Source organism: Rhea americana, unplaced genomic scaffold, assembly GCF_003343005.1.
Source record: "Rhea americana isolate MKP2758 unplaced genomic scaffold, rheAme1 scaffold_4, whole genome shotgun sequence".
Taxonomy (NCBI): Eukaryota; Metazoa; Chordata; class Aves; order Rheiformes; family Rheidae; genus Rhea; species Rhea americana.
In genome coordinates, this window is record NW_028186534.1 from 12,441,153 (window position 1) to 12,457,106 (window position 15,954).

Below are 15,954 nucleotides of genomic sequence, written 5' to 3' on the forward strand. Positions count from 1 at the left end.
CTCCAAGCCTGGCCAGGCTACTGTACCTCCTGAGCTTTTCCCTGATCTCCAAGTTCTTTATCTCATTTTTGAGGTCCTCAAACTCTTGTGCAGATGAGAGGTTGCAGAAGACCCTGAAATCATTGTAAGGTGGGATGCCATGGTCTCGCCCTCTTTGGATATTGATAGCAGCCAAGTCCAGTGAGACCGAGTGTGCCATCGAGAAGAGTTTTTCTGTCAGCTCCATGTTGAGGAGTTCTGAGGGTACTCGCATTTTCCCAGGCACCCCAAACAGCCCRCGGAGGAGGGGGTCAATCCCACCTTCCTGTGTGATCCTGAAAGGGGAGAAGAAGGCCTTGTGCAGAGGGATGTGGCCTTGGCGGATGGGCTGGAAGGTTTCATTCAGTCGGTACAGGATGGGGTTGATCAAGGTGTGGCCAAAGCGGAAGGCAGCGGTGGCGAAGGCATTGAGGATTCCCGCATTGATGTTGGGGTTGTAGCCTTTGTACTCACCCAGCATCTTCATTCCAGCTTCCCCAAGGATCTTGGGGAGCCACTGGGCATAGGTGATATGTTGCATTTGGGCACCCACAATCTTCCGTGCCTCGTGATATATGAGATCTCCATCCCAGTGGGGATTGAGGGTCAATAGCTCATTGGCAATACGGTTGTGCTCCCGGAACCAAAGAGTGTGCATGGATGTGAGACCCAGCTGCTCATTGGCACGGTGGTCTCCTGCTAGGAAGCATGGCACAGGRCTCTCGTTCTCGTCTCTCATGCATTCGGTGGGTGGCCCCACAGCAAAGGGAAGAAGGTGCTTCCCCGAGCTGGGCACAACTTGCCCTTGCTTCAGCAACCCATTCTGGTTGCTTAGATCCCTCAGCTCCTGCGATTCCTGCTCAGTGCTGCCATAAACATTCGAGGCATCAATGTAAGAGGTCAAGTGGTTGATCTGCTCCCTGGCATAGACAGAGTTCATCAGCAGTGAGGTCATCCCACTACCACACACAGGGCTCGAGCGGACAAAGAACATGCAGCGCCCATTCCTCACACGGGGGTCATTCGCAGGAATCATGACGGAGAAGCAAGGAGGGTCATTGCTGCAGACCTTGCTGCAGGGTGCCCCRTCCGAGAAACGGGACATGCTAATGGCAGCCACTGTCTGGTCCATGTCGTGGTCCAGAAACTGGCCCCACTGCATGAGCATATGAGTGAACTGGTCATCTGGGGTGATGGTCTCAGTCCCAATCATGGCAGTGGAGACAAGGCGAGGTAATGGAAGAGGCAGGTCCCTGGAGTTTTCTGCCAAAGAAAATCCCCGGGGGAGGTTAAATCCATTCTGGTAGGCTGGCTTGAGGAGTCGCTGGAAGGCTGTGAGAGACGCGCCCCACATCGGATGCTGGAGGTTGTTACAAGAGCCATCGTGGGTCCTGTACGTCTTGTGGAAGCAGATATCTGAGCAGTTAGGTGTACGGCGGTGGGCAGAGCAGCCAGAAAGATTGGCAATCATGTTCAGGTAGTGAGGGGAGACCAAGTCATTGTAACGATAGCCTGCAAAGGCAAAYGCAAAAGCAACACATCAGACCACGGCCATGTTAGCCACCTACTTCCTGCCATCCCATATAAGGGCTCCAATTTGAATCTGTTTCTGGCATTTTTGCGATAGGCATGAAGACCTAACCTCTGATCTTGGTATTGCTATGTGATTTATGCAAGGTAAATCAAGCACGGGATCATATCAGGCCCAGAGAAAGTAACAGAAGGAGAAAAGAGTTTAGTATAAACTGCACAGAGATCAAAACCCAAGACGTTAAACAAGACCRAACTGTGGAGGTGCTCTTGGTCTCCACTCTGCAGTCAGCACTAGGTTTATTTTTATGTCTGAGTTATTACTGCAGCCTCAAGCATAACTGATCATCCAAATTATACGTGACAAGCAGCAGGGAAGCTGTCAGTGGCTGCCGGGCACTACGCTCCGCGGAAGCGCTGAATAAGGCTGAGTTGTGCGGATGCTGACGGGGCCAGGAGAATAAGAAGTTGCAGTCCGACTAGCCCAGACTAGACCTGCAGCTTGGAGCGAGACTGCTTGCAGGCTGGAATAGATCTAGACATGCAAAAATATTTATGCTCTCAAAAGTACATGACRACTAACACGTATAGGTAGAAACACGCACTGTATGAGAATGTCGATGTTACATACGGGAAATGTCTCTCTTCCCCCTGCAGAGGGGCTGAATCTCAGACCCAGAAAGGTACTTACGTGCCCACTCCTCTTTGGAATTGATGGAGGTAGATGGCTAAATATTTTTATGAAGAATTTATGATGAATTATGGCTTTAATAGCCACTCAATATCTTTAGCAAAACAGGGAACTGAACTACAGTTTTCTGAGTACCAGATTGGTACAGTTAGACACAAGACCAGCCCTCTGGCTGTTATAAAAATCATTAGATATAAGATAGAGAATTGCAACCCTGCCAACCCATTCCCTGACATACTCATAACTGATCTGGACTTTTGGTACAATGTTGAACATTTTAGCTTTCTGGATAAATTGTTGCTTTAATTAATGCTTCTCCAGAAATCTGTTCAGAATTAAGAAGGGAAATACATCTTTTATACCTGTGACATTCATATCCACAATTAAGCCTTGTTGCACATGTTCTTGAATCAGCTGCAAGGTTCTTTCAAAGATCTCACCCGCCCTGGCTGTTTCAATTGTATAGGGGTCTCGGGGGTAGCGGAAGAGAGCCAGAAGGTCATTGGGAGTCTTGGGGCGCCTGTTTCAGGGAATCAAAAGTGATGCAGAAACATTAAAATGGGTAYGTTGTTCAGAGCAAGGAGACACTGCAGGCAGCAGGAGGCAGGTTCTAAGCCTTGTCTGGTGCTCAACCCCAAAACCTAGTGCATACGAATGATGTGGCTTGCCTGCATATTGCAGATAATTAAAGACAGAATATTTTTCCCCAGGAAAACGCACACACTGAATTTCCTCAGCATCTCTATTTCTTCTGTTTCAGTAATGTATTTTTCATTTTTAAATAGCTGACATCCAGAGGTTTTTTGGCTTAACTCAACTGTTTATCTTTTCAATAAAAACCTTATTTTTGGATAGAAGAGAAGGGAATTTCCATTCACTCTGAAGTCATTTTTCATTAAGGAAATGGTTATAATTATATTATTTTATTCACTCTGCACTAAGTTGCATTTATAAAATGACTATGCTGATTATTTTCTTTTCTACACATTGTCTCTAGAGCCAACTCCAGCTGACAAAATGCATGTAGCAGATATATATGAATAGAAGTTGGTATTAGTATATAGGACGGAATCCCAAACACTTTCCTGTTATGAATCTCTATCTCATTCTTAGATCTACATGGCGTAGCTTCAATCTTCAGTACTGAAACAATACTGTAGCTTTTATTTATAGATTGTCACTAATGAGATTTCAAAAAGCTTCATTCAACATCTCTTTTATCTCTGTTCTGCTTCACATCTCTGATCTTGGTGCTTCACGCACTTACTTGCTAAACAGCTCAGTGCGTGTTGAATTAATAGCATGGTCCACACTGCTGATGGCTTCCCGTATTGATGTCGCTACAAACATGTCACCACTCCGACCAACATCCATGGCTGTCCAAAAGGGAGAGAGAGAGAGAATAACAATTTCTTAATTTACTTTGTTATTAATTTCTCTTACAAGCTCAAGAAAATCTACAGATCAGTATGAGCATCATAGTAACTTCCACTGCATGAAGAACACCATTACCATGAGGTATCAATCAGGCATAAACCATAGAAATTATCTTATGAATAACCTTAAACAATAAAGAAATTACAGATTATTCTCAGCTCCTTGCATACAATCCCTGTATATGAAATGATATTAAATCTCTCTAATAAGCTACTCACTATTCATGCTGCTTATTCCTGTGTGCTTGAGAAATATGCCCCTATTTAAGTTTTTAACCTTACTTCTCGCCTTTGAATTTTTTTCCTTATCAGTTCTTCCTTACCCTCCAAGCAGTACAATTTCCACACTTGACCTCTGGTTTGATTAGCAGAAGAGTGCTCTTCTTTATTCATTACAGTTTCTGTTCAGCCTTCCCTAACACACAGAGATGTAGTTTGAAAACTAGAGATTCATTTCCCAGCCCCAAGGGATTTAGCGAATTTTTAAAACCCTATATTCGCACTGACAATGTTGTTCTCATTCTGCCCTCCCTAGTGCATGAGGTTACGATCAGAAAGTGATTTGCAAGCGTGTTAGCACATTTTAATAAGTTACTGCCTCTCAGCGGAGATGCAGTAACTACCAGCACGCTGTCAGCACACTGCGGTGTGAGACGAAGCAGGCTTGCAGGAGGTAGTTTAAGATAACACCTTTTCCTTTGCACTCCACAATCGCATCTCAGCTGAGACAACAGCGAGGAACAGGGAGGTGTATGGGGTTACACCATAAAGATTGTCTGATCATGTCTGTGAATGACCTCTCTGCAAAGAAGTTAAAGAATTAACAGAATTTCCTTCAAAGCAAAGGCACTAATACAGCATTACCCCTCCTGTACRTGAGATCAAGAGAAGTGAGAAGGTGCTCAAGTTTCACAGGAGATACTCTACCAGTGATAGTGAGTTGCATCGTACTGGAGGTGAAGCCAAAGGGGTTTCTTGCTATGCACTCGTATCTGCCCTGATCAGCCACGCCGAGGTCTTGGATGGAGAGAGTCCCATCTGGACTTACGTGGAACTTGCCGCTCTCTGTGATCTGAATTCCCTCCTGTTGCACGATCAAAAGACAAAAAAAGGTGTCAGTGTGTGGAAAGCCTCCTCGCATCCCAGCCTTCACCCTTCCCAGCAAACCCACCAACAGATGCAATTAACTAGTCCCACCACCAGATGTTAGCATTGCTCTTCCAGAAAAATCAGAAAGGTACCGAGCACATCTGATCCTGCCTTACTGAACCCACTGCAATGACATCCTTGTTCAGCTCCTTCACCCTGATCTGCCTTCAGGCACCCGCTGCAAGGCAGAGGCACTGCACACATTTCACTGCGCTTCTCACAGACCAGCTGGCAGGATTGAGTGCTGTACCCACATGCTGTCACAGAAATTTAGAGCTGTGTTAGCTCTAAACACCTTTGGCTTGGGGGCAATCTGAAACGGATGGATTTTGCTGACATTGAACTGCAAATACACCAGCTTTGCTGGCTCTAGGCAGCAACATCAAGCAAAGTGCTGAGAGCAGCTGCACACTCAATCCTGGGTCTCTCCCGGCATCTCTCAATCTGGCCGGCTGCAGAAGTTGCCTCAGCTCTCACGTTTTTATTCTCGTTGTTAGCATCTTTCTGCTGCCCTGTCCCCAGTTTAATGCTTCTTGTGCTGCCCTCCCAGACTCTTCTCTTCAGCTCTTACTGTTGGCTGGAGCCCAAGGCAAGCTGCAGATCACCTCTACGAGACCTCTGCAGGGTAACTGAGGCTCATGCATTTTCCCTGTAATTTCTTCCATGCCTGACTATGCTCACAGGCAGGGTAGGCCCCAGTGAAGGTCGTAGGTGTTGTGGCACAGCAGGATAAAGTCTGAAGAGCTCCACCTAACAAATTTTTTAAAACAGTAGCCAAACAACAGCATGGTTGTGATTAACCATGGCTTTGCCCCATCAAAGCTGTAGCCAGCCAGAACTGTTACACAAAAGCATCACATCCCACTTCTGCCAGTGGGAAACCTGGAAATAAGAACAAACTGCTTAAAAAGTATCTTTTTTTTCAGTGTTTTCCAGGAAGAGTCAAACAATGTTTATAACATCCTGGAAGGTCAGTTGTTTGGAAGGACATTGCTTGTTTGGAAGGAAAAGCAAGAGAAAAAGGCAATCTGCATTGCTCAGCTTCAAGCTTGAGAAAAAATAAACATTCTTTTAAGCCACTTAAAAACACCATCAGTGGAAAAGCTGGTCTTAATATTTCCTCAAGCACAACTTCTTCCACTACTGCACAAAGCAATTAAGCTGGGAAAGATGTTTAACTAGGGAGCTTTGCAGTGCCTATGCTGACTGTCCAGCAACAGAGTGTCTTACTTTGACCCAGGTTATGGTGGGTCGTGGATCTCCTTGGGCAGCGCAGGTAATCGCAACATCCTGGCCTGTCTCTGCCACCACGTCTTGCGGGGGATGAAGAAACACAGGTATCACTGTGCAACACAGGAAAAAAGAGTCACCAGCACAAGAAATGCATTGAGGAAAACAGACATATCCATGTTTGAAACATCTCACTATTACGAGATCAGAGCTGCTGGGCATTTTCTGCAGCTGCAAGAGCTCTTCAAAGGGGTGTCAATAACCATGTTCTCTCTCTACCAAGTCCTTCATAATTTACATTCATTATTTTCTGCTACTGTTCATGTCGTGGGACAATTACACATGAATATATCAGAGCCTTTAAGTTAAAGGCTTTCTGGAAGAGATGCTCTAGCTGAAATAACTATTGTGAATTGATTCAGGAATTGCGATATACTCTGGCATGTGTCAGTCAGGTCATAGTAATGGATCATACTGATCCCCCTAGTTTCAAAGTAATCTGAGAATTCTTCTGCAGCATCACAACTTGCAYGTGTTCCTAGCTGGTGTCCTTCTCTATGGTTTCACATTGGTAAAATTCTAGAGTGCTTGTGAAACAGCAGGGATGTCTTCTTGTTGAGAAAGATAATTTATGCGGGAATAAAAAAGAGAATTAAAATATGAAAGCATTTCTTCATGACTTGTTTTTATGAAGGCTTGATTCTAGAACACCTGAATTTAGGTTGAACTACAATCTGGTAGCTAATGTCTAAGACAAGCATATCTGAACCAGAGGTAAATCTTGCTGGTAAATAATTGCTTTTTTTGCAGAATATTTCATTTTAAAAAAAAGCTACAATTCATTTGGTAAGAAAGCCAAAATTAAAAATAGAAAAACAGAATTACCAAGAATTTAATTAATAAACCTTTCTCCAAAGTCTCCAACAAACAYCCTCTATTTCCTTTTCTTTACTAAAATCATTATTCATAATAGCTCCCAAACACATGAAAAAGCACACATCTTCATTTTGTACTCAGCTGGTCACATATCATCGCTCATCTGATGGGTGGTAACTTGCCAAAGTAATTGCTCATTTCTGATCATACAGATCCTGTCCTAATGTTTATTCTTTCAGCTGCCAACTGGTACAGTTCCTTCTCCCTTTCACTGATCATATTAGATGAGTTTCATCCCCTCGGCTATATACTTTCTAGACAACAAAATAAATTTTAAAACAACAAACACTGAAGCAGCTTCTTCCAATTTATAGATCTTGACACTCTAGAAAACTTGCTGAAGTTTCCCACCAATTGATGGAGCTTTTATGGCTAGACTTCTGCTCCCAGGCAAAAGCAAAATCACATTTTAGGGGAATTAGAGCAGTTCTCTACCTCGTAAGACAACACATTATTTAGCATAATATAAACATAAAAAAAAACCATTTCCCAGCCCTTACTACCCACATATTCTAGCTTTCATCAGCTTACCTCGGGGGGTCACTGACARCTGTACTGGGAGGCTCCTTACACCGATGGCACTGATAGCATGGCATTCATATTGACCTTGGTCATGTAAAGCAACCCTCATCACCCGCAGGGTACCAGTGGAGAGGATGCTATGTCTCCGGTCATTTGGCAAAGGCCCACCTAGTCCAAAAAAAAAAAGGCAGATCTAAATACTTTTTAAATATTTTACTAAATCAAGTCAGTTTTTGCACTTTTCAGCTTACTGATAATTTTCTTAAAATATTCAGTTTCACTCTAAACCAAGGGGTTTGCTATTTAGTCATCTCTAATACCAAAAGGAATCTGATTCCTTTGTACACTACCAAGAGTGGTTTTGAGAACGAGCTATGTTGCATCATTTTTYTTCCTCTTGCCCTGTTCTTACTATGTCTTCCATTAAAGCACTGTAAAGGTAAGTTAATCTTTGCATTGCTGAGTGACCTACCAAGCCTGGTTATAAAATAGTCTTATTAATCCTAGTCCTTGTTACTGTGCTTCTTTAAATATCTCCTCCTAAGAGATATCTTCTGAAATCTGAGGAGGGAACAGAACAGGTTAAAGGAGATGGAAAATGTGTTGGTGAAGGAGAATTTCATCCAGTCCTTCTCAGCTTAGCGTTAGGGCTATTGCTGTGGAAGCTGGAATACAATAGCCATGAATTCTCCATAGCTCTAAACCATTAATTATGGCTTGTGAAGCATGAGGAAAAGTTGGAGGGCCTCTGGGCCAAGCATTATTGGCTTCTGTCCCAGAAAGTGTTAGATGGGATCAACTCAGTGGAGCCAGAGCTAACAACCACCCGAGACTTCAAAAGTTCACCACGACCTGTTGGCCCAAAGTGTTTTTTCCTAAGCAAAAAGAAAACGCAGAGGTGTGTCTGTGGTGAACTRGTGCTCTCCTGCAACATTGTCCCCAAGAGGACAAACACAATGACAACGATGGAGAGCTGGTGTGTAGTGATACCCACCAACCTGCCGTGTCCAGACCTTGCCCTTTCAAATGAGGTAAGAAGCCACAGCAGGAGGAAGTTCAAGGCTTTGACAGTTTTATGGGGATGCAAAAATGCACACTGCTTCCTTCCGACATGACGATTTAGGTCATCTTAGGTTACGTTGAAGAGTGTATTTTTCTTCCCTGATACTTAACATTACCCTTAGTGATCTAAGACAGCTAGCATGACTAGGTCTGTGCTGCAGTGCATACTAACTCACCATCTGTTATGKGTCACCGCTGCAATTAATTGCCCTGGATCAGTAGCTGAACTGTTCTCACCTGCACCCCGCAGAGGGTGGCATGGAAGAGAAAGAAAACAAAGCCAAATGAGGAAGTACCTGCCCTCGTCCAGGCAATGACAGGTGGAGGGTGACCCTCAGCAGAGCAGGGAAAATCCACACTTTGCCCCTCAGTTACTGTCTGATCGGTGGGGATAAGGAGAAACTTGGGAGAATCTGAAGGGGAAAGCAATGACAGAGCGGTAGGCAAAAATTCGCACAGCGAGCTTGAATTAATTCCCAGTTCACAGAAACAAAATTGGTCACAATGTACATGGCTTAAATACCCACCCACCAATTGAGCGTTTATTCCAGAAATAACGTCAGCCAGGGACTCCTCACCTTGCACTATGATCTTTGCTGTAGCCTGGATGGATCCCTCAGTGTTGCTGGCATTGCAGTTGTACTGCCCCTGGTCCGAGAAGGTGACGTTCTGAATGTAGAGTCCTCCAGAGCTGGTGATGGAGAAACGGGAATCTTGTGGTAAAGGAGAGCCTGCGCCAAGTGTCCAGCTGATGCGAGGGTGGGGGTGCCCAGAGACCCCACACTCCAAGGTGACGCTTTCCCCAACCAGTACTTCAGTGTTCTGTGGCTGGATCACAAAAGTGGGCTTGGCTGGAAGGAAATTGAGAGCATCAGAAACCAGAAGCCACGCTGCTTGCCTGGTTTTGGACAGAAGTCCCTTGGACTCTCCATGCAGCTCAGCTAGTCTTCACCTAGCTCTTCCCTGACCTCCAGATCTTCAGCRTGAATAATTCCCACAGCACTATTTCCTTCATCTCATTTCCCTCCTCTCTGTCACTGACTGCTGACATATTCTCCACTCCTGCTCTCCCTTCCCTTGCCCCTTGACACTTCTGTGCTGCAAAATTCTCTCCAATCTCTAAATTCCCCCCCCCATCCCAAGTTACCTCCAATCTCTAAATCCCCTACTTCTCACTCCCATGAAGAACCACCTTGCAGCTCAGATCACTGTGCTGCTAGGCTCCATTTTCAGCCCCAGCACTCCCAAGCGGAGCCTTCAGGAGYGTGCAAAGCTCAATTACATGCGGTGCCAAAATAGCGCAGAACAACTTCTTGCGTCTTGACCTCCCCAGCTATGTTCTTGGCCATGCACTGGTAGACGCCCTTGTCCGACTCCTTGGTGTTCTGGATCATCAAGGTTCCATCTTGCAACAGGTTAAGGCGGTTGTCATCTTTCATGTCAATCTTGTTACTGAAAAACAGCCACAAGGAGGCTAGGTTTGGAAGGAGAAAAAACTAGTGTTCCTCTTACTAGATGTCAGGGGACAAGGAAGGCTTTGTACACATTGTAGTAAGTTCGTGTTCCCTGAAGCTATTTTGAGACTTCATGAAATTTATAGCAAGAGTTATGATTTAGAGTGCTGAAATTAAGCTCCAAATAYGATTTACTCCCTGGGTGAGCCACTCTTTGTCTCAGCACTGATTACTTATGACATTTATAGCCCATTGGGACAGAATACAAAAGTATTGTTGCTGTTCTCAGGACATCTAGGCCYGGAAATTTATTCTCATTGTTTACTAAAAGTAAATATAGTAATGAATTAATACTGTTATTGTGTACAGCCATTTCTATTTGAACAAGGCTCAAAGGCCTCAGGGGGGCAAAGAGCTCTGAGTAATTCACCRTGGGACCTCAACACAGTTTGGATTCCTTTCCAAAATCTGAGAGCTGTGAAATATCTTCYTTCTTTCTACAACGACCTGCAACTCCTGGAATCCAGCCCGTGACAGAAGGTCCCATTGCTGTATCCCATTTGTCCCAGCATGGAGGAATCYTGGATGGCTGCAAATGACTGAAAAGAAAGAACCTCTCTACCCTAGGACAAAGGCTGAATCCACTATGCAAACTAATATGCTTGCTGGGCATTTAATTCTCTTGGTATCTCCTCATGGTGGTCATACCTAGCTTGGGRAACATTTATCATCACTACCCCTCTTCCAATGCTATCATTGGGAGTCTGCCAGCATTTCCCTAACCAAACCTTCCTTCCAGGGGACTTAACTCAGCCATAAACTTTTGCTCTGTGCTGAAACTTTGCCTAGAGGGGAGTTAGCTGAGGAATCACACATTGATCATTTTTATTAATATCTGGGCCCTACTCAGGCTCCCACAGACAAGAAGCACATAAAGCAGCTAAATAACCACTTCCATAATGGCCAACTGCTCAAGCACAGAATCTTTTATTGTGTAGCCTTTCCCAGAAATAATTTGGCACCTAGAACAGCCATATATTTTTTTCAGTGTTGCTGTACAGAACATTAATCCATATACTGCTTTGCAATATCTGTCTTTCAGTTGAATATACTGATTTTCCCCTTGAAAGAAAGGCGTTCTCCCAGCATCCTAGTCCTTCAGTGAGAAAAGATCCAGAAACAAGCATTTCAGCAGTTAATAAATGGCAAGCATGGTGTCTTAGAGTGACATGATTTTTTTTTCTTTTTTGATCAAAAGACAATTGCTTTCAGCCTGCAAAGTATGTTTATGGGAAAGTTATAAACTCTTGGAAACCATTACAAATGCAGATGAAACATTTCAAATGCAGATGAAAACACCATTGGATTACATGGTCACCAGAGAATGCTATTAAAAGGAAGGTAAATACAATTCATGGAATATCCATTTTTATTCTTTCATGTTGTGTGAAATGGCTTTCGTAATTACAGGCAGTAGCTGAAGAGCTTGATGCTTGGTAGAAACCTTTGTGCCCAAGGGCTCATTGTGTGAGACTTACTTGTTGTGCAGCCATATAATCGCTGGCTTTGGGTTGCCTTCTGCCCTGCAGGTGAAATAAACAGTATTTCCCAAGTGGACGTCAACATCGTGGGGCTCTGAGGTTATGCGAGGGCTCTCTGCAAAAGACCATTTTAACACAACCCATTCTAGGTAGCACAAAGAAAAGCCTACAGTCCGCACCACTGGCTCCCCCAGTCAGAAGACACCAGTGGCATCCCCACTCGGGTTGATCTTCTGCCTCAGCAGCCTGTTGCTTTCAGCTAACGGCTGTTTCATCTGAATATAAAGTCAGCTCTGTGCAAATTACASCACTTCTCTTTTGACTGAATTTTACTCATTATGTCCCTAATCCACTACATGCTTCATTTTAAGATGTACTCAATTCCTAAGCAGGTTAAAGGATGTGCTAAAATGTGAAGGAGTGTTTACGTTCRTGCTTTGGAGCCCTTGACCTTGATTCAGAAAAATACTTACATACTTTATGCTCACCAGTAATCCAGTAAAACCAACCATATTACTCATAAGATTAAGTGAGAACCTGCCACCTTTCCAGTGAAAGGCTGCTGCTCTTACTCCTTAGACTACAAGTCAATGACTGGTAATTGGCTTCTGGGACTCCAGTGGTGGACCAAAACCACCACAGCCATGTGATCAAAAATGCTGATCCGGTACGAACTTGCTCTGCTGCCTCACATCTGTTAAAAAGGGGTGGATTAACTTTTTGCCAGCAGGCTTCATACTAACTCAGATATCAGCTGGCTGCATCATTAGAATTTTATGCTGAATTATGTATCATTTGTCTTCCTACAGCTGGCATTGTACCAGCAAAAAAGCCTGATGCCAGCAAAATCTTCTCACCAGGTGCTCTGCCTAATTTGACAGACTTCCCACTGTGCACCATGCCTAAACCAGAACAAATTTATATTAATGGCTAAAGAACCATGGCACTGGGTACGTGTCAGGGACAACCCTTGTGCAGCATGTCCAGGTTAAGTGAGTCTCGCCTGCGCCCACAACTTCTGTCTCTAGACCCTCTCCTCCTCACTGGGGCTTAGCTGTCCTTTTTGGGCCAGTTCTGCTTTTTGCATGGCTGCCCTCTAGATTGAGCTAYAAAACAATCGAGATTAAAAAATTAAAATCATGGAAGCAAAACATAATGCTAGGGAGAGTTCTTCAAAATCCAGCTGATCTCACATATCTGGCTGACAGTGTGGCCGCACACACGGTTGARCGGGCACATCGAAGTGGGGTGCTATAGCGTCAGGGTGTGTGGAAACACTCCTCTACATGAATCTTCCAACAACGAAATACTATTAGGAAACCACAGTCAAACCTTGCACCTTCCTCTACTGATGCCTGCAAGTGAAAGCCTCTTTTGTCTTCTTCTTCATGAAATATTCCATTCTGGAATTTTTCAGAACAAAACCTTTAATTTCAAAACAGCATTTTTCAGTGAGAAATTATCTAAATTTAGAAAGAATAATGAATTAAGTAAGTGTTTTCTTTGGCTGTGGTAATATATTCCATTTGTTRTGTATCTACTATGTGTTTCCTTCGTTTTTTTCGCTGTGTTTTCAGTGACTGAAATTTCTCCAGTTTTTGCCTTCTGTTCCACCCAAAGGGCACTTTTTCCGATTCCTGCTCCGGCCACTGACCTCTAAAAGATCCTCGACCAACCTACTTCATCTAAACACCAAGAACGCGACTGCCAGGCAAAACAGAGCTGCTTTCCACGGTGTCCACGCGACTGCCCACTTCCTCGGCGTTATATTGATCAACCTACGTGACAGCACTGCGGCCAAAGCAGACCGCAAGCAGGACGAYGGGACGGGGAAGAGGGACGGAGGAGGAGGTCCCGGGCCAGCGCCCGGTCCGCAGCGCACGCGCGCCGAGCGCGGGCTGCCCTGCGGAGCGGTTTCACCCGGCTCACTCACCGCAGTGAAACTCTCGGGCGGTGAGGGTAGCGACGGAGCGGCCGTGCAGCTCCCTCGGAGCCTCGCAGGTGGCAGCCGTCTGGACGCTGCCTTGCTCCGCGGATTTCTTCAGCAGCTCCGCCAGCCACATCAAGTCGCAGTCGCAAAGCAGGGCGTTGGAATCCAGCCGCCTACGAGACAGATCGAGGAAAAAGCCGTTTCCTTTCCCCCCCGCCAACCCCTCTGCCAGTCCRCCGCCGGGGAACAGCCCTTCCAGAACGAAGCACCTCTGGGCTGCTGCTCCTAACCTTCGATTACACCCCAAGGGGAAACTTGAGATGTTTCATTCTGACAGYGTTTAAATAGTATCCTTAAGCAGGCTGAACCTTTTTTTGTTGAGAAACTAACATAATTTATCAGCTGTTCCAGTTTCAAATGCAAGTTTATTTCTTAAGCTGAACTATGCACACTTACCCTAATTTTAGGCAAAAGGAGGCACCGAAATATTGAAATCTCCCGCAGGGTGGAGATTTCAGCCTTTACTGAATTCTGTAAGAATGGCAGACAATGTTGTTCCTGTTAAAGCTTTCTATACCCTTTTACTCTTAGTTCAAATATCACTGCATAATGTGCAGATTTCATCTGTCCTGAAGCCAGAAAATTGTGCACCTAACTGCCCAAGTGCTAAAATTTAAATTCACAGTTTATTTGTAGGAGCAAAGACAGGCATACATTTTTATTTTTCTTTCCCAGACATAGAAAGAGCACAAGACTTAATGTATTCAAACGAACACGTAGTGAATAACATCAACGTGATGTTGTACACTGACAACAGTATACTGAAATCAGAAAAAAAATGGGAAGAGAGAGAGAGAGAGAGACAGAGACAGAGACTGACTGACTCCCCATTGATTTTAGTGAGCTTTGGATCAATCTTTTTCTGTGACTGATTGCTAGATGTTATATCACTTCTGCATGTCTGGGAAGAACTTTTTATTACTGCAACATATGCCTGAATTATGTTGAATGACAGCAACTGTGACCTCCCAGTCCACCCATGCCTTTCCTTCCACTGACCTCATTAGCATGTCTAGCACTATGCATAAGGATAAAAGAAACTATAGAGAAATCAGTTTATGCCTCCTTCCCCACTGAGAGCTTTGCTGTAGATGGGTCTTGGCCATCTAAAAAAAATTTTAAAAATAACACAAAGAAAGGCCTAATATTAATAGATAAACAGTTGAGAATGGGAGATTTTATGCAATGCCAAAACACAGCATTTTGTAAACCTACCTTTTTTTCTGACACACACAAACAAAATTTCACAAGTTATTATCTGTTAAAGAAACATGACGCATTGTCCCTGTTTGTAGAACGTGGAGAAAGCTGCAGCGAGAAACACGTTATTCTCTTGTAGTTTAAAGTCATGGCAAAATCCCCAAATTCTTCAGTTCTTGCTTCTTTCCCAAAACTTGTCATAGAACGCATTTCCAGAGATTATAAAAGACAAACAAAGCTAAGCTCTGAAGAATTTAAGCAAGTAAAAAGTAAGTTTAAGAGACACTAAGGTTAAGAGGGAATAGCACATCAGGGCATGCCTTCAGTGGATAAGAATCATGCACCTTGGCAGCCTTCTGAGTATTCTCAGTCTCTACAAACAAGGCTTCTGTTTTACAATTATGATTTTCCTTCCATGTGAATAGATTGATCTGAAGTCGTGATTGAGGTCATATCTGTGACCTGAACTTTCCAGGTTTTTAAATGATGTTTTATGGGCTCAAATCATGTAGGACAGTAGAAGGCTGTGAAGACTTTCCAGGAAAAATTTCCTGTAGCACTATAAGAAGGTTATAGTTAGATTATAGTTAGACACCTGCATGAAGAAACTACTAACTGGTTAAATCAGCTCTCGCATCCAACCATAACCCTCTACTACAACTACCAGTGGTTTTAGAAGTGAAACAACAAGAATCTTTGCCAAAAAGGCAGATTTTTCCTCAGCTCCTGGCCATCTGATCAAAGATAAGCAATTGTTCTTTGCAGGCAATGTTTTTTACTTACAGTCGTTTGAGGGACTCCAATTGAGAGAATGTCCCTGGATGAATCCTAGAAATTTTGTTGTTGTGCAAGAATCTGTAATGGAAGAGCCCATGCCAAAGCATTATTCATTATTTACACTACTCAGATGATAACATCCTAGGTCAAGACTCAGTTCAAATACAAAGGCTGCTCATCAAAACGGAGCTCAGATTTAGAATTTACTGTGTTTGTTTCTATGAGCTATAGGGATTTCATTCATCTGCAAGAGAGTGCAATGCAGTATATCAAAGGGGAAAGTGGGTGTGCACTGGAAATGGTGACTCAAGATGTGATGTAACAGATTCAAACTGGAACCTTAATCTGCTTCGTGCTCTGCAAAGGGAGGAGAAAGGGCATGAAATCCCCACAGGCTGGGCCCACCCTGTGTTTTCTG

General features: G+C 44.0%; 1 protein-coding gene across 2 annotated transcripts in view; it reads right to left on the reverse strand.

Annotated features, from left to right (window-relative positions):
• Nucleotides 1-15,954, reverse strand: part of LOC146590837 (peroxidasin homolog) — a 45,205-nt gene that overhangs the window by 6,337 nt on the left and 22,914 nt on the right. For both annotated transcript variants that reach the window (XM_085314186.1, XM_085314187.1), the window contains exons 6-17: nt 15,543-15,614; nt 13,503-13,672; nt 11,567-11,684; nt 9,857-10,026; nt 9,153-9,425; nt 8,871-8,987; nt 7,522-7,680; nt 6,055-6,167; nt 4,603-4,759; nt 3,507-3,615; nt 2,602-2,759; nt 27-1,530 (exon numbers count right to left, since the gene is read on the reverse strand). In XM_085314186.1, the coding sequence (XP_085170312.1) occupies nt 27-1,530; nt 2,602-2,759; nt 3,507-3,615; nt 4,603-4,759; nt 6,055-6,167; nt 7,522-7,680; nt 8,871-8,987; nt 9,153-9,425; nt 9,857-10,026; nt 11,567-11,684; nt 13,503-13,672; nt 15,543-15,614 (3,120 nt within the window). The remainder of the gene's footprint in view (nt 1-26; nt 1,531-2,601; nt 2,760-3,506; nt 3,616-4,602; nt 4,760-6,054; nt 6,168-7,521; nt 7,681-8,870; nt 8,988-9,152; nt 9,426-9,856; nt 10,027-11,566; nt 11,685-13,502; nt 13,673-15,542; nt 15,615-15,954) is intronic.